Below are 23731 nucleotides of genomic sequence, written 5' to 3'. Positions count from 1 at the left end.
TAATCAATAATTTGATAATTATTTTTAACAGTGGTAGAAATGAATCACGTGCAAACATTAAAAAAATAAAAGATTTGATCTAATAATTATGCCAATTGTGATGGTATTTAAAATGATCTACGGTATATACTGTATAGTTAGTGAGGCCTGGCAATATCATGGTCTATAGTCATGGTCCATCATGGTCTATCATGGTCATGGTACAGTGTAATCTTATCTCTCTCTTTCCTTCCCCCACCACCAAACCCACACACCCAGCATCCAGATCCACAGGCATAGAATAACAACATAATCATACCAAATCTGCATGAAATCTGTTCCCTTGTTGATAAAGAATTGTCAGCACTAACAGAAAGAGTGCAGACAGTTCTACAGAATATGGAAAAATATTATTGAAATGCTAAAGCAAGCACAATTATTCCAATAACGGAAAATTAGGCTAATCTATTTAAATTCTAAATCTAAATTCTAAAACATTTGTACCAGACTTCAGAAATGGATAGTATAAGAGTGTCATCCAAAAGCAAGGAAGATAGCCACAATATTTGTTAATACAGGTAGGCCTATTAGAAAAATAAACCAAAGTATTGATCCCTTACTTACATGAGGCATCATTCACTGGTGACAGAAATTAGCAAAGTCCTGAAAGAACATTATGAATTTATGTTTAGTATCCGGATAGGCAATGTGAAGCAGTCTCCGTGGTGTAGTGGTAAGACACTCGCCTGGCGTTCCGCGAGCGCTATGTCATGGGTTCGTATCCTGGCCGGGGAGGATTTACTGGGCGCAATTCCTTAACTGTAGCCTCTGTTTAACGCAACAGTAAAATGTGTACTTGGATGAAAAAATGATTCTTCGCGGCAGGGGATCGTATTCCAGGGACCTGCCCGAAACGCTACGCGTACTAGTGGCTCTACAAGAATGTAACAACTCTTGTATATATCTCAAAAAAAAAAAAAAAAAAAAAAAAAAAAAAAGGTAGATTGAAGTGACAATTTTTCATAAACCTTGCTTGTAGCAGCAAGGTTTATAGAAAAAAACACTTGAGGCAGCAAGGTGATGGTAAAATTTATAGACAAGTCGCACAATTTTATTATCCGAGTTGAGTGTGTGATCGAGTTAAACCTCAATTACCATGAAAAAAAATGGCGAAAGCTTTGCAAATTCACATTGACTTTGAAGATAATGTTAATACAGAAGCCATGTACGATAATGAGAGTGCTGATGTATACACAGATTTTGAAAAGATAATTGATAAAATGATCATTAACCCTTAAAATGAATCCAAAGGAAAAAGAAGGGGCAATAGAGAGGGAGATGTTAAGTTTTCTAACACATGGGGTTACAAATGTCATAAGTATACCAATATCCAGTTTGGGCACTGTTAAATGCTGTGTGCTTCAAGGTACTGCATATTCTTGCGCTGTTACACTATAAGAAAGTGTAACAGCGCAAGAACATACAGTTCTTGCGCTGTTACACTATAAGAAAGTGTAACAGCGCAAGAACATAGTGCTTGCGCTGTTACACTATAAGAAAGTGTAACAGCGCAAGAACATACAGTTCTTGCGCTGTTACACTATAAGAAAGTGTAACAGCGCAAGAACATACAGTGCTTGCGCTGTTACACTGTTGCGATGTTTTGTGATCTGGTCTATACTATACCTCATATCATATATAGTATAGACCAGATCACAAAACAGCTTTATGTTGTTCTTTGTGAATGTTATGCAAACCTGCATGAGAATTGCCTTTGCCGAAGACACTAAATACATTCAGATACAGTACTGTATCTAGAAAATCTTTCATTGGACCAGGGGAAAAATATATGATACTGTATTCAAGTGACATTCCAGCTACTGTATAGTTCTGAAGTTAGGTATGGAAAATAATTAAGAACTTAAATTTATTGTAGGTTAGAAGATGCAGTAAAATCTTTTCATAGCATTTAAATACTTGTGTAAAAAATTGACGGGTGATGGTTGAATTCAACAAAGCCAACTTAGCATCTACCAGGAAAATGGTTGGGTAGATTATGAAATTTGTTAAAGCAAGGGATACCTTCGTGTTAATCATATTCTTCATCTCCCCTGGAATAATGATCTGGAATTGCTCTTTCAAGACTGTCAAGACATATGCAAATAGATGGTTTTCAGATTCATCACTGCTGACAATAATGCACACAAGGCTTGCAGAATCTAGTTACAGTACTCCCAAGACTAAAGATGATAGAAACGATAGAAATATCTCATATTTTATACATATACTGTATATAAAAATACACTTGGTTAAGTTACTGATCTATGCAATGAAAGAGATGGTAGGAATGTAGAATATACAGTACCCCATGAAAAGTAATGGTACCATGAGCACTACAGTATTAGAGAATACTATGAACTATAGAGGCTCATGACTATTGAACCTTCTACTTGTACAGAGCTTGTAACGAATAATGCAGGAACAAGAGTTAGCTATCATGAGGGAGCTAGAGAGATTCCTGTAGGAACTTTCTGATCAGCTTGGCTGTGGCTGTATGGGCTTGTAGGTTGCTCCCAACAAAATGGGAGTTAGGATGGGTTAAGGTAAACATATTAAGGTTCATCAAGTTATCACCAAGGCTGTAGGAGCAAAAAGAGTAGTCTTGAAATTTCATTACAGATACAACATTAAAAAAATCACAATAACCACTACAATCACAGCTACGGCATGCCTATTATATTTGCTGCAATCATTAAGTGACCACCCAGCCACTTGAAGCGAAGGTCTCACTTCATGCAATTCAACATTCACTCTCTGACCGTCCTAGTGGTTGGGCACCATTCCTTTTCCCTCATCCCATCCCAAATCCTTATCCTGATCCCTTCCAAGTGCTATATAGTCGTAATGGCTTGGCACTTTTTCCTGATAGATCCATTCCATTGCTGTGATCATTATATAGCTTGTACGCATTGTGCTTCCCTGAACTCGTGACACATCGTTACATACATTGGTAACATCTTTCAATCATTGCATCATGCTACATTTATAGCGACAACAGTAAGCTACATAATGAAGATCAGAATACATGTGATGTGCAGTGATGCAAGACTATAATCCCAAAATGTTAAAAATGAATGTGTGTGGGAGCCCGACACACTGTTGAGAATGCAGTAAATTTGCACATTGTCTGATAACTTACACTAATCGGATCTATAGTCACATATGTTTCAAATTCACCCTCAGGCTATGAAACTTGATATAAATGTTCCTACACACAACTGAATCCAAATTCTAAAATACGGTACTGTACTCGTAAATCGAGAGATGCCTGTAGTTCGTCCTTGTACCGTTGCTTGTGCATTTAATAGATAACAAGTGTGCTGGAGATTTCGGTAAGTGGGTTGTTGGTATTTGTATCATATCCACTGCTAGTCATTTTAGCTTGGCCTTATTTCACAATACAGTGGGTTTTCATAAATACAAATTAATGTATTTAAGATTATGATTTTCATGACATACTGTATATATATGTACAATGTCAGTACTGTACTACTGTGTATATATAAAATTAAAATGAGTATTACATTTGAAATCTCTTTCAGTTTCAAGTCAACCATAAAGATGAGGGTGACACAGAGTGCTCCTATCACACCAGGTCGGTACTGGGGTCCTTCATCGAATAGTGGGGGAGGCCTCGGTTCACCAGGTGGTACGAGCCAAGCTTCTCTCATATTGGATCGTATCAATGCACGAGCAAGGGCTTTGAAGGCTGGCAAGTCACCACTAGATAACAGGCTGTTGAGCGAGGCAAAGCAAAGGACAAGCAGTGATGAGCCACAGAGAGACGATTTTGTGGAGGCTCGGCGTAAATTTGTTGACGAACCTGCATCCACCAAGAGCATCGTTGATGAGGAAGCACATGCTGACCTTAGTGCCAAGGGCAACATTACAGCTACAAGTGAAGTGGTTTCTACTTGCGAGGATAGCTTCAGTGAGGGACGTAGAAAGAAAAAGAAGAAAAAACTCAAAGAAAAGGAAACCTGTGAGGCAGAGAAAGAGATGAATGGGGATGATCGAGTGGGAGATGTGGCAGTGGGGAGGTTTAAATTAGTAGAGGCACCTGTGTCCACTACCACCAGTAAGTCGGACTTTACTGGTAAAATTGAGGAAGTTTCTAGTGATGTAGAGAGAAAGCAGAAAAAGAAAAAGAAGCACAAAAGAAAGGAAAACAGCGGTGAATTAAACCAGACACTTGAAGAAGAAACAAGTGAATTGGTTAAGGAAGAAACAATAATTTATGACCTAAAGGGCAAAAAACACAAAAAGAAGGAAAAGCACAGAAAAGAGAGAGAAGAAAATGGTGAAGAAATAGAGCATGCTAGTTGTCTTGACACATTAAATAATACTGAGGAAAGGATGGAGGAGGGTCTGGTGAAGAAGAAGAAGAAGAAGAAAAAGAAAAAGGCAGATGAGGAGGTGGGTGAAGACAGTCAGGTGGACAGATTAGATGCTGCGAGCTGCGAGCCAGCTGATGAGAGTCTCGTCAAATCACTAAAGAAAGAGAAGAAAAAGGAGAAGAAAGTCTATGATAATACTAGTAAGAAAAGTAATTTAGACACAGTCATTAGTGTTATAGAGCAGGCTCAAGAAACCCACGAGGAGATAAATGCCGAGAAATCGTCAAAGAAAAAGAAACGAAAGAGAGGAATGGAAGAAAGCACAGATCAATTCACTGAAGACAGCAAAGCTATTGAACCAGAAGATGGGAATGTGCCTGTAAACTTTTCTACCCCCGAGTCTGTGAAGAAAAAAAAGAGAAAAAAGATGAAGGAAGTGCCCGAAGATTTTGTGAATGAAGTTGATAGCAGTGTTTGTGGTGCAAGTCGTGATGGTGATGAGGGACCTCTGCGGCCAGGAGAGCTACCACACGACACTCTTCTTGACATTCATGAAACGCCACAAGCGGAAAGTTCTGTAGACTCAAAAATTATAAATAGTGAATTAGATGCGTCTAATGTAAATGAAACATCTACACCTGGAGAAGACATAGTGAATAAAAAAAAGAAAAACGTAAAGAAAAAGAATAGTGAAAAGAAAAGAGAAAGGAAAAAAGAAAAGAGAAAAGAGAAACGAATGAAAGGCAAGGATAAGTCAGGAAGTACGAAAGACAGAGAAATTGGGGGTTTTACTCTCATGCGAGAAGTGGATGCGACTAGAAAAGAAACGGTAATTAATTATTTGTTGTTGCCTCTCATACTAACATAAGCTAATATTTGTACGTATGTATGAATCTTTCAAGTGCTTTATTTGATATTGTAAAATCATCTGCATGGCGACTAGAAGCTGAGGTCAGTCATGAAATTAAATAAGATTGGTTAGGTATTGTATCATATGATGCACAAACTTGTACAGTATAAATGTTTAGACTATGTAATACAGTGCTCCCTTAAAAAATCTGGATAACAGAAAATCTAAACCCTATTGGATTTGTATAAAATACAAAAATAAGTCCTCCTCCCAAATTTCTTTTTGGTTATTTAGTGTCAAATTTCTTGATTTTATTATAATAAGTGATTTAATGTATATTTCAATATACAGTACATATTTACAAAATACTGTATATTGGGTGGATTTATCATATATCCAATGTTCAATAGACGGAACAGATCAGTCTCCACCCACAGGTGCCCCAGTGGATGGATTTGATCTGTTGTTTAAAGGCATCCATTATTACAGTTATGTCACAGAGATACAGCTGCATTATCCTCTTGACATCTCTACTTGCTGAAGAGTCCAGGAATGAGTAGAGGGATGGATTTTGGTTTTCCCTTGCTTATATTTAGTTCCTTTATTTTCTTGGATGGACCCCTCAATAGCTACTTGAGCCTGTTTTGATACAGTACTACCAAGCCATGGTTAAATCCATCCTGCCTTTGAAACCCATCCTTACCTACAATAGGCTAGGATCATAATCTGGCTCGCTATGAGGCGGTGGAGATAGGGATACGAGATCAACTGGTTTGGCCGACAGCATCAATTCTCCTGACGTTTGTCTCCTACGTTGGTTCAGACTCCTCAGAGGCTTCGTGATTTGAGTTTGCAGGCAACAGTGGATGTTGGGATGGTAGAGGCAGCAACAAGGACTGTCTCCTCCAGGGATTTGACAGAGGCTAGGGAGCCTACTATCCTTCAATCGATTCTTTTGCTTCCTCTGAGAATGACTCAAGAGGGACTTGCTTTGGTTCCTGCTATAGAACTGGGACATTGTGTTTGAATTGGATCTGTCCTCATTTGGTGTGCGCCTTGTGGTGTGGCCACGGGGTCATTCTCGGTGTTCATGCAGCGCTAGTGGTTGGTGTGGTTCATCCAACCAGCTCTTTTGTGCTATGCCCAGGTGACTTGACAGCATAGTGGGGAGGGAAACATCCGAGTGCCTCCTGGCATGCTTGGTTCTTGGCTGTATCACTACAAACATTATAACCAATACAAATACCATAACTAATGTACAGTACTACTAAATTATCACTATAACTACCATGATGATAACTACCACAATCACTATAAGCACAATTGTAATCACTGCTACATCCATGAAAACGCCAACAAATAACTACTGAACTACAAACGCAATCACCACCAATACGAACATAACCACTAATGATGGGATACTAAAATTTCTAAAGATTCCAGTAAAGATGCCGATTTCACTAAAACGTCTCGATTCCTATATGATTATTGATTTCGATTCTTTAAAAAAAAATATACAGGAGTATTCTTCTGTATTTTCTCATTTTTCATGTCTTGCTTTTTTGTATTTTTTAATTTCAATACACCTTTACTAGTTTTAAATGTGTACTTCTGCACTCTTACTTTCTTTTATATGTATTATGAAATTATATTCATATAAATCAAGTGTCTGGTTATTAATACGAACAATTTGTCCAATTCAGTTACATCGGACATTACCACAGTGGCTGGCCAACCCCACAGTTATTGGTAGAGATCTGCAGTCGGACAGCATTTCCATAGATTCCATTCAAGGACTAGATAAATCTCTTAAGGAAATATTAGTGGAGCAGAAGATTGAGCGGTTCTTCCCTGTCCAGAAAGCTGTTATCCCCGAGATTCTCGCCAGTGCTAGTTCTCTGTCTATCAGGTGTGTTGAGGGGGTGCGTGTGGCAGCTTTGTTTACATGTCCATCTGGTCTCCAGCTGCATTTCAATCCATGGTCATTAATGTTAAATGCAATAAGGTGCTGAAGCTTTCATTGGCACTTAAGCATTCTGATAAAAAAATCAATGCACTTGTTATTCACAGCCCCATGCTTATACTTCTTAAATATATTTAATATAACCCAGTTGATAGTGTGTGTATTCATGTCTAGTTCTTATGATTTCTCTATTATACTTGTATTGCTGTATACTAATTGCTGTTTTAGTGATATATGGTGCAGTACTGTACTATTCTGTATTTTTTAATAATTAAATTACATGGAAAATATTTGTAAGTGCATCTGAGTTCAAATTATATGCAAATTGTATATACAGTTATTTCTAGCAGATATAGACCACACGACATCTGTGTATCTGCACCTACTGGCAGTGGAAAGACTCTTGCCTATGTTCTACCGATCATCCAGGCGCTCAACGGCAGAACAGTGCCAAGAATACGTGCGTTGGTGCTGTTACCTGTGCAAGAGCTTGCGATTCAGGTACTGCTAAGTATAATGTGCAGTTTTAAAGGCCTTAAAGTCACTGTAGCAGTAATGTAGCTGGGACAAATAAAGACTAAACCCATGTATTAGAAGTGGGGAAAAATATGTATGGGATTGGGTTATTTGGAGCCGGTCGGCCGAGCGGACAGCACGCTGGACTTGTGATCCTGTGGTCCCGGGGTCGATCCCGGGCGCCGGCGAGAAACAATGGGCAGAGTTTCTTTCACCCTATGCCCCTGTTACCTAGCAGTAAAATAGGTACCTGGGTGTTAGTCAGCTGTCACGGGCTGCTTCCTGGGGGTGGAGGCCTGGTCGAGGACCGGGCCGCGGGGACACTAAAAGCCCCGAAATCATCTTAAGATAACCTCAAGATTTATATTTATTTATTATGGCTTTTCTTCTTTCTAATGTGCTTTTTTTTTAAAGGACATTGTGACCAGGAAAAAATATACTGCTTAAAGCTATTTGTTTTGTATTACTGTTATAGTATTTATATTGTACTTGTATAAACTGTACAGTATTTGATTAAATGTGAAATATATTTTAATAAATATATTTGTTATATCCTGGGTGTATTAATTTTAAATATTTAACTTCATATTGCCATAGCACAGTCAGTTAACATTGTGAATAAATGTAATCGTGGCGTTTGAGAATACGTTTAAGTACTATAGTGAATTACTGTGATGATGCCTGCCTGTCAGTGACTACCGAGAAATGAGATCTAGCTCTTCATTCCCTGCTGCTTAGACATTTATAACTGGCGTGCTAATTCTCTCTCTCTCTCTCAACATTAAGATTTGTATCATATTTTTTCTTAAATTTATGTATGGAATTGGCTTCGACAACTTCTTCCTTCCATGCATTCCTCTTCCCAACCACTCTTACAAGGAATGAGAATTTTCATACATCTCTGACTGAATTGTGAGTGTGTGTATCTTTTGCCCATGTTCCCTTGATTCCGTGATGAGGGCAATATTTTCAAAGATGACTTTTAATTACAAAAATGTGTTTAGCAAACAGAAGTCTTAAGAATATAAAAATTGCCAATATGAGCTTGGCCCTCTTGTTGTTCAGCTCTATTAATACAGTACTCTATTTAGAGAACTTATGCATGATTTGTTTTATTTTTAGTTATTAATAAGTTTTAGTTTTGTTTCTTTCTATACCATTTGATACTGTTCATTCCTTTCAGGTGTACAAAGTTTTCCAGACGTATGTAAAAGTCAGCAACCTTAAGGTCGGCATAGCAGTTGGACAGAAATCATTTGTGAAGGAACAGCAAAGTTTGGTTCGTCAAGACTATGGAGGCTATCATTCGTGTGTTGACATACTGGTGGCCACACCTGGGAAGCTGGCCGATCATCTGAGGCTCACTAAAGGCATTGATCTTTCTTCGCTGAGGTAAGTTTGACTTTATATTACAATCTGAGACTATATCAAGAAGATGAATTGTGATAAGGGGAAAGACTTCAAAGATGTCCGGGATGTTCCTGGACGCAGGTTCGAATCCTCGTCACGGCCATTGTGGATTTGTTCGAAAGACTTCAAATTACTCTTATTTGAAATTTGTTATTACTACAGACAGTCCTCAATTGTCGTGGCTGTAGAGTATGAGGATTTGATGATACGTGGGTTAGTACTTTTATAACTTCTTCAAAGTTGGTGGGTGAATATTTCAGTGTACTGTACTCTGATGTGGGACAATCTCACAAGTTAGTGGATTTGCAGTGTTCTTGGCTGTGTATTCACCTTATTGTGCTTGCAGGGATTGATTGTTGTTGTTTAAGATTCGCTACCTGGAACAAAAAGTTCCAAGCAGCACAGGCTGTGGTGAACCCGTAGGGATTGAGCTCTGGCTCTTTGGTCCCAGTGTGTTGGACTTCCCATACACATCATATTCTTATGATATCAAACTTTCTGGATTAGATTTTTGCATCAATGCAAGCATTGAAGATTTGCTTATGTGCTGTATATGCACTGTAAAGTTTAGGAAGCATCAAATATTAATGATTAAAAAGGTATTTTAATAGAATTTTATTAATACATTAGCCAATACATTGGCCAAGTTAAACTGGTTACATAATGGGTAAAGTAATTGGTTTATTATATAAAGCCACTTGTTATATGTAGTGCTTTGGGCATGTGCATATTCAATAAAGAGCAGGGAGAAAATTTGGACTTTTGAAAGTCTCTGGACTATAACCCAAATGTTCTCATATCTATATATTAGATTTGCAAAGTTCTAACTGCTCATTATTGACAGAAACATAACCCTCTTGCACATCAAGTGCTCCCTGTACATTTGCAGGCGATGAGTCACAATAACATGGCAAAAGTAAGTTGACCAGACCACACACTAGGTGGTGTGTGGTCAAGTCGATTGTCAATCGACTTGAGAATGGTCCAGGACGGACCGAAACATCGTCGTCCCTTCACCTTCTAGTGTGTGGTCTGGTCAACTGCCTGTACATTTTAATATGTTCATCATTCAATTCACAGTAACAGCTACTGTAATTGTATTGTGCATTTCCTCTTGTGATTCAACATAAGGAACCATGCTTGTCGCGTGTTACCCCAGGTTGAGATATAGGATACAAGAGATATAGAGATACCCCAGGTTTCAAAAGTCAGTACGGGAAATGTGTGTTGATGGCAGGAGCGAAAAGTTGAGATATATTAAGTCAGTACGGGAGCAATGTGTTGATGGCAGGAGCGAAAGGTTGAGATATATTAAGTCAGTACGGGAGCAATGTGTTGATGGCAGGAGCAAAAAGTTGAGATATATTAAGTCAGTATGGGAGCAATGTGTTGATGGCAGGAGCGAAAAGTTGAGATATATTAAGTCAGTACGGGAGCAATGTGTTGATGGCAGGAGCGAAAGGTTGAGATATATTAAGTCAGTATGGGAGCAGTGTGTTGATGGCAGGAGCGAAAGTAAATATTGCAGAGAAGAGAGTTGTGGAGAGGATGATGCATGTGAAATAGTGATGTCTTGATTATCTAGAATTAATTGTTTCTAGGTCCTTGACAGAGGCATTTCCGTTACAGTAAAACATGTGTAGTGTTCAAGTGTTCATTGTTTTTCTGTGAGAAATAATGTGATTCTATTAGTGCAAATAATAGGAGAGACATTGGTACAAATTTAATAATAAACTTGCATGGATAAAGTATATTTTGTATAAAATAAATTCGGTAAAAATTTCATTTGTGTATCTTAATTAATAGCTACAGCAAATCCAGATTGTGTAAATTTCAAACTTTTAATGTAATACATAATCTGGATAATTAAAGAACGATAGACTATAATCAGAGCGTAATCCTTTTTATGGATACAGACCTCTGGGGAATAGAATTTTGTTCAAGTGACGTGCAACTGTTGTGAAAAAAAAAAAAGAGACCTTTAGCACTCTTTTGTGTGATGATGTAAGTTTTTATAGGCTCCGATAGGCAAAAACAATAGGAGGAAAACACAAAATAATGTGCCTAAAACATTTAAGTATTGAGTAATAGGTAAAATCCAAATAATGCAACCCGTTCTCGCAAATTTAATAAGTCAATGTTGACTTATTAGTTGTGTGCATAGGTGACATACTAAACATAATAGTTTCCCTTGAAAAGATTCATAGAAAACACCGACCTTACCTAACCTACTTAGTATGTTAAAATAAGCATCTTATAGCTTCGTAATTACAATTGTTACTTAACCTATTATAGGTATAGGTTAGGTAATAATTGTAATTACGAAGCAATAAGATGCTTATCTTAACATACTAAGTAGGTTAGGTAAGGTCGGTGTTTTCTATGAAGCTTTTCAAGGGAAACTATTATGTTAAGTATGTCACCTATGCACATATTTAATAAGTCAATATTGACTTATTAAATTTGCGAGAACAGGTTGAATAATGATAGTGTAGGTTATTTTGAGGTCATCTTGAGATGATTTCGGGGCTTTAGTGTCCCCGCGGCCCGGTCCTCGACCAGGCCTCCACCCCTAGGAAGCAGCCCTTGACAGCTGACTAACACCCAGGTACCTATTTTACTGCTAGGTAACAGGGGCATAGGGTGAAAGAAACTCTGCCCATTGTTTCTCGCCGGCGCCCGGGATCGAACCCAGGACCACAGGATCACAAGTCCAGCATGCTGTCCGCTCGGCCAACCGGCTCCCTTAGGTGCCTTAGCTTTGCCATAGGTGGCTATGGCAAAGGAATAATTGTAGAACATACAAAGTGAAACCAATTGTATGGATGAAATTTTGTCTAATTGCCTAATAACTAATTTTGGAGCAATATGGAAAAGTGCCCATTTTGTTCTTTATGCTAATCAAAATGTCTGGACTGTGTGTGATGGTCTTGTAAAGCTTAAAGCTCTTGGTTCACTTTTGTGATTGGAAATACCTTGAGGTGCTTCCTTGAGGTGCTTCCGGGGCTTAGCGTCCCCGCAGCCTGGTCGTCGACCAGGCCTCCTACCTGGTCTACGTACAGTAAAGGGATAAATCTGCAAATTCGAATGTTATTTTTTAGAGATTTTGACAACTGAAAATTAAACACTTGCATTATAACCTCTTTTAATGAAGGTAAATGATGCAAAATTCTAATCTACTGTAATAAGTTATTTTTTTGTATTTTAACATTCCTTATTTATGTGGGAAGTTAGCACACTGGCCAGAATGGCAGACAAATTCATGTAATTCTAAATCTATAACAGGTTATTCTATTAATCGTACAGTATTCTAAATTATTAGGTATCGCTGGCAGGTGCAAGTGTATTTTTTTGTCAAAATTGTATTGTATTTTTGTTTATACAAAAATTAGTGTTCATGTTTTTAGAAAATGGCTTTGTATATTCGATTGAAGTTTATCAAGACTTACAATCATGCTAGGAATGTCCCTTCATTATTGGGTGGTGAAGCCCCTTGTTTCCAGAAATACATAACTATGATGTACAGAGAAATCATTCTTAAGCATTTATCTAAAAAATCTGTAAGCATTGCTATAAAATAGTTCCATGTACATGAATGACCTGGTGCCAGGTGATGCTTCAAGTGTTGTCAGTTGTAGACATTACGCTGGTCTCTGAGCTGGTCTTGGAACTATAGTATTCCGTGTAAAAGCTAAAGTGTTATCATCATTGTCATAATATGTTTATATATCAAATGTTCTTAGTTTTCTTTGTGTTGCCAAAGATGAAAATTGTCATTGATGTCTATCTCAGGATCTAACTTTTAGATTATTTTAAATTTGTTTGGAATTAGCCATTCTCTTTCTTATTTTTTATAATTATGGCTTGATTGGGACCAGATATCAAATTAGGTTCAATAGATATACTGTAATAGTAAAGTGTGGCATAATAAGCCCCACCCTGACCTCCACTCACCAGTAACTTTGTGTAGTCTATTTTGCCACATGCCCCAACCCCCTTTGTTCTCTCCATCTCTCTGCTCAACTCCACCCCACCCCACTGCTTCCCTCGCACCCCGTCAGGTTATCTTGAGATGATTTCGGGGCTTTTTTAGTGTTCCCGCGGCCCGGTCCTCGACCAGGCTTCCACCCCCAGGAAGCAGCCCGTGACAGCTGACTAACACCCAGGTACCTATTTTACTGCTAGGTAACAGGGGCATAGGCTGAAAGAAACTCTGCCCATTGTTTCTCGCCGGCGCCCGGGATCAAACCCAGGACCACAGGATCACAAGTCCCGCGTGCTGTCTGCTCGGCTGACCCGTTCCCCGTCACCACCATGATTGAAAAATAATAATTCCTGGTTATTTTTTTTCCATTAAACTGCATGTGAAAAATGTAATTTTAATACAAATAAAACAACTAGTTTGTTTTGTCTTCAGGTACCTTGTTTTTGATGAGGCTGACCATATGCTTGCAGCAGATGGTGGCGACTGGATTAACCGTGTGGAGCAGTATGTAAAGGAACATGAGGCTGCCTCAGAGAATGTCCTTATTGGTGGTTTTCAGGGAAGTGGTACCACTCAGTTCCCACACGTTCCTCTCCACCGCCTGCTTTTCTCTGCAACTCTCTCCCATGATCCCGAACGGCTACAGCACGTGCCGTTATACAGGCCAAAACTGTTTACCGCTAGCAGTACTTCTAGTGCAGATAAAAGTAAGTTGTTGTTATTGTTTTTTCTGGGAGGGTTCCTAAGGTGGGTTCTTGGTGCTTGCTATCTGGCAAGCCCCACCCAATTCAACCCATGCGAGGCTCTTGTGAGTCATTGTAAGTGTACTGGGGACTGACGGTACAAACCTGGTTATCTCTAAAGAGGTGCAAGAGGTAGGGAAACTAAGTTCACAAGAGGCGGGGGAAACCATGCAAACAGCAAGGTAAATAAAGCATTAAAAATGGAGAGAGCAAAGCTCTCGGACTTGCGAACCACCTGGCCGTGAAGCAGATCTTTCGTTAATTCCACCTGGTGCACACTTCCCAAGTGTGCACCAACTTCCTTAATAACCCTAGCCTTGAACCTTGCCATTTTGCCTGGTGCTTACGTCTATGACATTTGCTGTTATGCTCCTTTTCCCTTGGATCCATGATGTTCGTAAGTTTGCGAGTCTGACTGTTTTTTTCGAATGTGTCTTGATTAGATATTTGTGCTTGGGTTTTGGCTGTCTAGCAGGGTGTTGGCAGCTCACTTGCTACTTAGTAAACGTTCTTGGTCTATGTCGGGCTTGTTCGGCTTTGAAACAATTAACTCATTGCTAATGTCCTCTTTTATTAAGGTTACTTTCTGCTGCTCTCCTCCACTCCTTGTGAGTACTCCATTTTGTTTTTCCTTTGTGGTGAGGAAGCACCAAGGAGCCAGCCTTGGAATCCCTCACAAAAGACTGGTGTTGAAAGTAATGAAATGTCTCTTTGTGGTGGGTCCTTGGGACCTTCCTTTCCTGTTCAGGGGCTACAGGTTCTTCCTGGCTAAATGACTTGAGGCAATTTAGGCTAGTTGGTTTAGGAAGAAGGTGTGCACTCCCTTGGCAGTGTGCAGGTGGAACTAATGAGAGAACTGCTTCTCAATTGAGTGGTTTGTGCATCTCAGGGCTTTGCTGTCTCATTTTCTATGCTTTGTTATGTTTACCATTCTGGTGTCCTTTTCTTGGTTAGGAAGATCTTTAAATCCTGGTCCATGTGTCTTTTGAGGGAGCCAGATTTTGGCCTCTGGCTCCCACTTGGGTTAGCGACTCACGAGGGCCTTGCATGGACTGAACTGGGTGAAGCTTGCTAGGTAGCAAGCAATAGGAACCACCAATTACCCAGCAGAATGAGGCATTTCATTACATTTAACACAGGTTATATGAGTTGGTCTGTTTTATCTATGAGATTTGTTGGTGTTCTCGTTCTCTCTCTCTCTCCATTCTGTGAGATAAAATTTCGTTTTATTAACTTGAGAAGACATCTTTTTGTTTTTGTTTATAGTTATAATAAATTCAACTTCAACGTTTCAGGAATGAAGGTAAAGGAAGCTTCTGTTGTAGGCACTACGGTTGATCAGTACACCAGACCAGCAGAGATGAAGGAAGAGTATGTAGTCGTGGAGGAGTCTGTGAAGCCACTGCTAATTTATTACATGTTGACCACAAAATCTTGGCGCAAAGTTCTGATCTTCACAAATTCAATTCAAGCAACCCATAAACTTACAGTTCTTATGGCAGCTATGTCCGAGGACCTGAAAATTGCCGAATTTTCTTCAATTCAAAAGAATAAGCGGCATAAGATTGTGTCTCAGTTTGCTGCTGGAAAAATTGATGTGTAAGTAATAAATCATTTTTATTATTCAATTAAGTTTTAAGTTATTAAGCAGTGAATGGGCATGTTTCATTCTTTCATTGAGGTGGATTTAGAATGGTCAGCTTGCTATAATGCCACACTTAAGTGGAGTATTAAATCACTCGTAGAATATAATTCATTTTTTCCCCTATTTTGCTTTTTTTTTTTAATTAATGTATCTTGAACCACCCCTAACATTGATGCTAAACTAAAAGTCTACTTTTAAGCAACACGTATGGCTTCCGTTGAAATTGCAAATTACGTCCCATTATCCCATTATTAACCATTTTGTTTTGTTTTTATTTTACATCTTTGGAATGCTTTATTGTATGGATTTTAAACCGGCAACATTGTTGTATGGCACTAAAACAAAGTTCCCTTTCAGTATTACCTTCAATTTTTTGCAAGATGTTTTAATGTAGTATAATTACTCTACTTTAATTTCTCATCAATATTATCCATTTCTTACAGTCTGGTGTCTAGTGATGCGATGGCTCGTGGCTTGGATATCCCAGACATAGAATATGTAGTGTCCTACGATGTTACATCTGTGAGCACCTACGTTCATCGTATAGGAAGGACTGCTAGGGCTGGCAAACCTGGAACGGCACTCTCCCTTGTTACTAAAGATACGGTATGGAGATATACGTTTTTCCTTTTAAGTTTGCTATTTAAGGAAAAGTGCGCCATAGTACTTTTGAGTGAGTATGCAAAGCACTTTTCCCAAATGGAGCACTTGATTGCTCCCTATGGTATGATCCTTCCAAGTCGAGTGGTCCAAATGGTGACATTTGTGCCCATGGTTCACACATTCCATGGGCACAAAAGGAGCAGCATGTGATTGTAGGCATGCCTACGAGGTGCCATAGGCACTATCAGAGAACACTGTATAAACATCAGAGGTCCACGGTTGTTCAACATCCTCCCAGCGAGTATAAGAAATATTGCCGGAACAACCGTGGACATCTTCAAGAAAAAGCTAGATAATTTTCTCCGAGAAGTGCCGGACCAACAGGGCTGTGGTGGATATGTGGGCCTGCGGGCCGCTCCAAGCAACAGCCCAGTGGTCCAAGCTTTCACAAGTCAAGCCTGGCCTTGGGTCAGGCTAGGGGAGTAGAAGAACCCCATCAAGCAAATATCAAGCAGGTTATAGTTCTATACATATGCCATAAAGAACCTTTTAAATGACATTGCAGAGTCAGGTTGATACTGTACTAGGAAAACAACATTGAGTCCAGCCGTGAATGACTGCTAGATGATTTATTCATAAAGCTGCTCTTAAGTCCACTGTGGCATCACAAATGTCTGCTAATGGCATATTCTAACTTCCAGTAGGTCTGCCTTGCCATCTACTCACTGTTGTTAGCACCACACCAACAACACTTCCATCTACTCACTGTTGTTAGCACCACACCAACAACACTTCCATCTACTCACTGTTGTTAGCACCACACCAACAACACTTCCATCTACTCACTGTTGTCAACAGAAAGATGCTTTTCATTTCTGAGTTATCAAACTTTGTTGCTTAAGGAATTATGTATTGCAAACTACTAAAAAAAAAAAGGGAATAAATCTACCCTGTAGACATCTGGCCCAGGATCACATAACTATTGACCCATGATGAAAATCTTTGGTAAACAGTATGCAGTTAATGCATAGATCAACCTCTAGAAACTTAAAGTTCTGCCACTTGAAGCAGATCATATTCAAAAGAAAGGCATTGTATGTGCATTTATCTGTATGCACATGTGCATTGATTTATAGGGATTATAAATTATTCACCCTATTATAATCCTTAATAATTCATATTGGGGTGAATAACTATGTAGGACAATTTTGTCCCTGGGTAGTAAGTGTTATTTTCTAATTGGTTTTGCGTCCAAAGTATAGGAAATGGCTATTATTTCCCTGAAGCTTTAATTTGACCTTTGCCTCAGACGACTTAGAGGAGACGTCTTGAAGGTACTGTAATTGAAAGCTGCAGATTGCTTATCTAGAGCTGTCACAATGTCACAGCTCTAATTGCAGATGAGGAGTCACAATAATGTGGCTGAAATATGTGGACCAAACCACACACTAGAAAGTGAAGGGACAACGACGTTTCGGTCCGTCCTGGACCATTCTCAAGTTGATTGCGAGAATGGTCCAGGACTGACCGAAACGTCGTCGTCCTTTCACTTTCTAGTGTGTGGTTTGGTCAACACAGCTCTAATTTTCCATACTTTAGAGGCATCAGGAATTAGAAAGTAACACTACCGCCAGGGGAAAAAAAATAGCTATATTTGTAGACATTGTACAGTATATTTAAATGAACTAATGTAGACGCCATGTTTAAAAAAAATATTGGGCTTATATTGTCCAGTGTGAGAGCCACAGTACTGTGGGAGCAACCAAGGGTGGTGCACGCAGCATGAGCTAACAGCATTGCTGTTCAGCTTGTGACCACAGCATCGCCTAAAAATGTCAAAATAAATATGTAACTGCTATTATTTAGCGATGACAGTATTACTGATTGTGATAATATTTTCTAGGCTCTAAACAATATTCATCACTTCCAGCATCCTTTGTTCTTTATGTATTCCTCCAACATTCTTTCCAGTTATGTTAGCCAGCATTTGTTTTCTGGGGCAGTTGTGGGTCTTGTATCTAGACCTGCTTTTGCCTATTATGGGAAAGAATTTGAGATACAGTACCTTGTGTGGTTAGCACTGGGGTTGCCACATTTCTTTGCTCTTTTATTAATCGTGTGTGGATTAAATAACAATTTTGCTTACAGTTTTGGGGATTTTTAATTATTTCTTTTATTAACACAAGTCTTTGTCCACTCGATGCTGCTTTGATCCATCTCTGAATTCCTATTATTGTTTCTGAAAATTGTATTGTGCTTATTACATGCTCTGCCGATGCTGAAGGTACTTTTCTGTGCATCGTTACTTGTGTTTATAAAGTGAAGTACAAGTACTGTAGAAGCAACTGTATAATTGCAGTACTGTACAGTACTGCAATTATAAAAAAAAACATTAGGCCAATATGGGTATGTAACAAATATAGTATTTATTTATATGACTTGTCTTGTATATTTTGTCTACAGTACAGTATGTTGTAATTACATGTAGTAATAAGATATCGACTCACAAATCCCCAAAATTTAAGAATTTGCAACATTTCGGTTTGTCCTGGACTATTATCAAGACATGTAATGTAGTAATCATTTATTTTTATTTTCAGATGAGCGACTTCAAAGCTGCACTTTCAAATAATTTAAATGGAGCAACTCAGTTAAATATCTCCATGGAGGAGCTTAAACCTTACGAGTCTCTCTATGTTAATGCTTTAGCCAAGATGAAGGAAATTTTACAAGAGGAGGAGCAGGAAAAGAGGCAACATTTGGTAGCCAGTGTATTCAGGCCGCGAGGAAACAAGAAGAAAGGATTTAGTGGGGGGTGGCCAGCAAATACAGGGGTAAAGAAATTTGTGAAGAGGTTGCAAAATTACAGAAAACCGTACAGAGTAAGATGAAACAGGTGAGGTTATATGCTAGGCAGCACATTAAACATGCCTGAAGATTTAATGCAATATTATTTTTTTGCCCTCATTTTCCTGTATATTTGTTGACTTTTCTTCATGAAGTTTAGACGGTAGCTATAATTACAAGTGAGTGATAAGTGTCTGGTAACAGTGCAGTGGTTTGGACGAAATATAATTTATCTGAAATTTGTATTGCTGAATTTAAGATAAGTTTAATGGGAAGGTAGGTACAGTATGGGAGTTTGGGGATGGCTATAGAGTGAATAGTATCAAGTTATTGTATCATTTTTATAGAACATTAAGTCGTCGACAGGTTGATTCTGAAGATCAACGTCCCTGTATCCCGGTCTCGGACAAGGCCTTGTGGTTGGTGGTCTGGTCAACAGGCATCTGGTAATTTTTTATCCATATGTAAATAGTGCATTTTAATTTCAATCTTAATACAGGTACTTTGCTTTGATAAAATAAAATAGTAAACATATTTAACAGCAAATTATTATTATCTAGCATATACTGTACAAACATCATTTGAAATTTTAATTTATCTCTGACTAGTTTTCATCAATCTTCATACTTGTATTATTATTTTATAATAAAAGGTATAAAAATCATGTTTTGAGTTCTTTTGAACTATTGACAAAAATTATATGGAAGACTATAATATTGAGCTAGGGGGCTAAATTTAGTTTTTGTTAAACTGCATTTTGTTGCTTATAGTGTAAGCTTTCCTGAATGGCTCGCACTACCTTGCATTGACTCTGGGGGGGGGGGTCAACCTACAACCCTTATATAATTGGTCAAACGAGGATGGTTGGGGAGGGTGGATATCAGCCTGGACAGTCATAGGCTGGGGAGGAGCAAAAGATAAAAGGGCTGAGAAGGAAGATGGAACCGAGAGTCAGAGGAGCTCACAGTGGATATAGAAGAACAAGATGGAGAAGCTATGCAAATATGACAGGCACAGAAATACTGGGAAGGAACGGCTTACCCCTAGGGTTTAGTGCCATGTGCTTTTGGTTCGACAGGATTGTCCTTCCGGAGATTTGTTTCTGGTTCCTCCTCCTGCGGCTCAGGGGACCTTTTCCTGTACTTCTTGGTTTCGCTTCATTACTGGATCCTTCATCTTTGCCGTTTGGGTCTTTTTCTCCTTTTCGGTGCGTTAACAGTCTCTGGGGTGTGCGTGGCTGATGGTCTATCCTTGTTTTGCATGGTGCAATTTTATCATACCTGTCTGCTTGTATGTTGCAGGAATTTCTTTGGGGTGGGGGAACCTTTCTTTTGTGCCTGTTTGCACCCACTTATTCTCAGAATGTGAGTCTCGGGTAGCCCCATGCCCAGGTTTTCTTTGTCATTGGCTTTCACGCCCTCTGCATTTAGCTTTTATCATGTGGGAAAGGGGGTCTTTGCCTCCATTATATTGCTGCATCAGCTATGCTGCCCCAGTTATACACCCCCCTGCTCTGGGCACTGGTGGCCATACCTGGAGAGGGTTCCCAGGAGTTCTTCTACTTCCCAAGCCCGGCCTGGGCCCAGGCTCAACTTGATAACTTGGTACAGCAGGCTGTTGCTTGGAGTAGCCTGCAGGCCCACATTACCACTACAGCCTGGATAGTACAGCACTTCTTACAGGAACTTGTCTAAAGATTGTCAAATACATCCACCTTTGTTCCGGCAATATTTCTAATGCATGCTGGGAGGGTACTGAACAGCCATCGACTTCTAATGTTCTGACATTAGAATGATTGATTTTGCCTCTGGTACCTCTACATTTCTGCATTTCCTTCTGTATCTTTTGCTCCAACATGTTGCTATTCTGCTGTGCAAATTTGGGATTTGATCTTCCAGTATTATTTGATACCACTCTTGTCTTTTTTTTCCAAGAGTACATTTTGAGAGCTCTGAGAGCCCCAATAATTTAGGTGTTTTATCAAGTCTATGCATCCCGTATAGGTTCTCTGTATTCCCTCTACACTTATTTCAGAAATCTCTACTATGAAAGGGGAAGTGAGTACCAAGCAGTACTAGAGACAGGACAGCATCAATGATTTAAATACTAGTATTAGTATTGCTGTTGGATCTCTGGATTTGTACGTTCTCATAAGCCATTCAATCATTTTCTTGGCTGCCACTGTATTTTCTGGGTTATGTTCACTAAATATTAGGTCGTCAGACATCATAATTTCAAGATCTTTTACATGTTGCTTTCCTTCTATGAGTAGATCTGATTGTGTCCTGTACCCTGTGTTTTGTTTCTCATTTCCACCATACCCAAGTACCTGGAACTTATTACCATTAAGCATAATTTTATTTTCCATTGCCCAATAAAAGACTTTATTAATATTGGCTTGTAGTTTTTCAGTGTCTTCTACAGAAGAGATTTTCTGCTGATTTGTTATCTTCTGTAAAGAATGACAAAGCTGTGACTAGTATTTTTGTCCATATCCAAGATCAAAATGAGAGAGCAGTGGTGTAAGTTCTGTGCCCTGGGGTACAGTGCTTTTCACTGCACTTGGACTTAATCTTATTTGATTGCCAAACAGAATGCAAAGAGTAACATTCAAAGTTCAATATCCAATGCCCCATTTTACCCATTATTCATAATGATCTCATTTTATGGGCAATCATTCCATGGTCACACTTAACAAATGCTTTTACAAAGTCTGTGTATTTGTTGCATTTTTTCTTCTACTGTGATTTTTGTCATAGTGGTTGAGTAACTGTGACAGATAGGACCTTCCCGCTCTAAATCCATATTGTCCTGGGTTGTGAAGTTCAATATTTTCCATAAAATTGGCGATTTGATTCCTCATCACTCGTTCGTAAACTTATTATATTTGATATTAGTACAAATGGTCTATAGTTTTTGCCAAAGCCAAAAACTAGACCAGTTGCACTATACATAGATATAGCTCCACTGCCTCCCATGTGTAGTGGAGCTATATATATACTGATTAAAGTGCTGCTGGTATCTACCCTGTATCTAGGCTTTTTCTTCATATTACACTGAGCACTTGCACTACTGGTACTTTACATTGCTTTATGAATATTGAATTCCACGAGTCAGGACCAGGGGCCGAGTGCATGGGCATGTTGTCAATTTCTTTCAAGTCTTCTGCATTTGTGTTAATATCAGTTATATATTTGGATGTCATTCATAAAGAAGCTATCTGGATCTTCAACTTTCATTTTGGGGGGGGGGGGTGCTAAACATAGCCTCATACTGGGCTTTTAGGATTTCACTAATTTGTTTGTGATCCTCTGTGTACGAATCTTCAGTTGTAAATGAAGGTCCAATACTAGTGGAAGTTTTTATATTTTGATTTCACATAGTTAAAAAAATATTTGGGATTTTTCTTTATCTCTTGTATCTGTTCTAATTCTTCAGACTGATATGATCACTTTAGCATCTGCCCTATTTCTTCAATCTCCCTGTTTAGATTTATTTTTCTTTGCTGCAAAAAGTCGTGTCTGTTTAAGCATGTGATTTTTTTTCCTTCCTCCTGTATAGTCGTGTGCATTCTTTTTAGATCCTCCTCGGAGGCACATACTTCAAGCAGACCAGACCATACTTCAGCAGTCCACAGTATAGCTTCAGACCTTCAGACCGTGTTTTTGCCACCTGACTCATGTGCTGACTAGCTGCGTTGGCCCAATTTTTGGGTTTGCCATGGGTCTTGCTCTCCTCTCCCTCGCTTTCTTTAGAGGCAGTCAGGAATCGACTGCTGTTGGTCAAGGTAGAGCGTCTGTGGAAACAAATGCCAGGTTGCATGTGCTTTCCTTTTAGCTAACCCTTTTGTGGTTTGCCTTTTTGATGGGGCAATGAGGGGGCGGTTTTCCCAGTTTCCTGACTCCTGGACTTTTTGGCTCATTTCCCACAGTGTAGTTGGTCTGTTCCTTCCCTCTTTGGGAGGTTGATGTTTTGCGTGGGCTTTCACTCGTCGCTTGCATTAGGTCATCTCTGAGTGCATGGCTTCTGGTGTGGTCGGAATGACTTTGTTCCATTTGTGGGATATCCACCTCTTCCTGATCCCAAAATGAGGCTTGCTGGACCTCTGATTTATCCTCTATCTTTTGCAGCTGGGCCAGTTCATTCCTTGCCTATCCTTCTGGGAGACCATTTTTTCCCTGGTCCATCTTGTTCTCGGGACAGATACTTGGACAATGTTCCTGGACCTCTGGGGCATGTTTTGGTACATCTCCATACATTTCAGGGTTCGGGGATTGGCTATGTTTTGTGGTCAGGTGGCAGGTTTTCTACTTTTGGGCTCTCATGTTTGGTCTTGATCTGGGTTCATGTGTGTTCATATGTTAGGCTCATCTTTGGTTGGGGGATCGTGTTTTGGCCTACGTCATCGAATGGCTAGTGTGGGTTTCTGGGATCAGGGTTTTTACTAGCTTACTTGGGTCAGTTTCCTGGTGTCCTGGCAAAAGTCCCAGTTGGTTCCCTCCCTGGTTCAGAGTTGACTGGGCCTTGTTTTGGACACATTGTCAGAGTCGCACTCCATGCCTCTGGCGGCCTTGCATCCAGTAGCAGCACTGCCGTCTGTGTTGTGTTTGCCCCGAAAAACTTGCTGGTCAACCTGTTCTCAGATCAAGTCCATTCCATTAGTGGTCAACCCCAAAGATGCATTCATCAATTTTTACTTGTTCAATAAAAATAGTAATTTTCTCAATATAAATTATTATTATTTTATATTACCACATTGTACATATTTAGGCACTGGTTAGGTTAGGTTAAGT

General features: G+C 39.2%; 1 protein-coding gene across 7 annotated transcripts in view; it reads left to right on the top strand.

Moving 5' to 3' along the window:
* The window catches only part of Dbp73D (putative ATP-dependent RNA helicase Dbp73D), a 32800-nt gene that overhangs the window by 4818 nt on the left and 4251 nt on the right, over positions 1 to 23731 (top strand). For 3 of the 7 annotated variants that reach the window (XM_045762337.2, XM_069301793.1, XM_045762341.2), the window contains exons 2-9: positions 3582 to 5205; positions 6930 to 7135; positions 7537 to 7690; positions 8889 to 9097; positions 13533 to 13807; positions 15139 to 15442; positions 15932 to 16094; positions 18692 to 19602. In XM_045762337.2, the coding sequence (XP_045618293.2) occupies positions 3601 to 5205; positions 6930 to 7135; positions 7537 to 7690; positions 8889 to 9097; positions 13533 to 13807; positions 15139 to 15442; positions 15932 to 16094; positions 18692 to 18982 (3207 nt within the window). In that variant the 5' untranslated portion in view covers positions 3582 to 3600 and the 3' untranslated portion in view covers positions 18983 to 19602. Of the gene's footprint in view, positions 1 to 3222; positions 3372 to 3581; positions 5206 to 6929; positions 7136 to 7536; positions 7691 to 8888; positions 9098 to 13532; positions 13808 to 15138; positions 15443 to 15931; positions 16095 to 18691; positions 19603 to 23731 lie in introns of those variants that run through there. The other 4 variants (XM_045762338.2, XM_045762339.2, XM_045762340.2 and 1 more) reach the window with 4 other exon arrangements.

The sequence above is a fragment of the Procambarus clarkii genome, chromosome 46 (genome assembly GCF_040958095.1).
Source record: "Procambarus clarkii isolate CNS0578487 chromosome 46, FALCON_Pclarkii_2.0, whole genome shotgun sequence".
Classification (NCBI taxonomy): Eukaryota; Metazoa; Arthropoda; class Malacostraca; order Decapoda; family Cambaridae; genus Procambarus; species Procambarus clarkii.
This window is presented reverse-complemented; position numbering and strand designations above follow the sequence as displayed.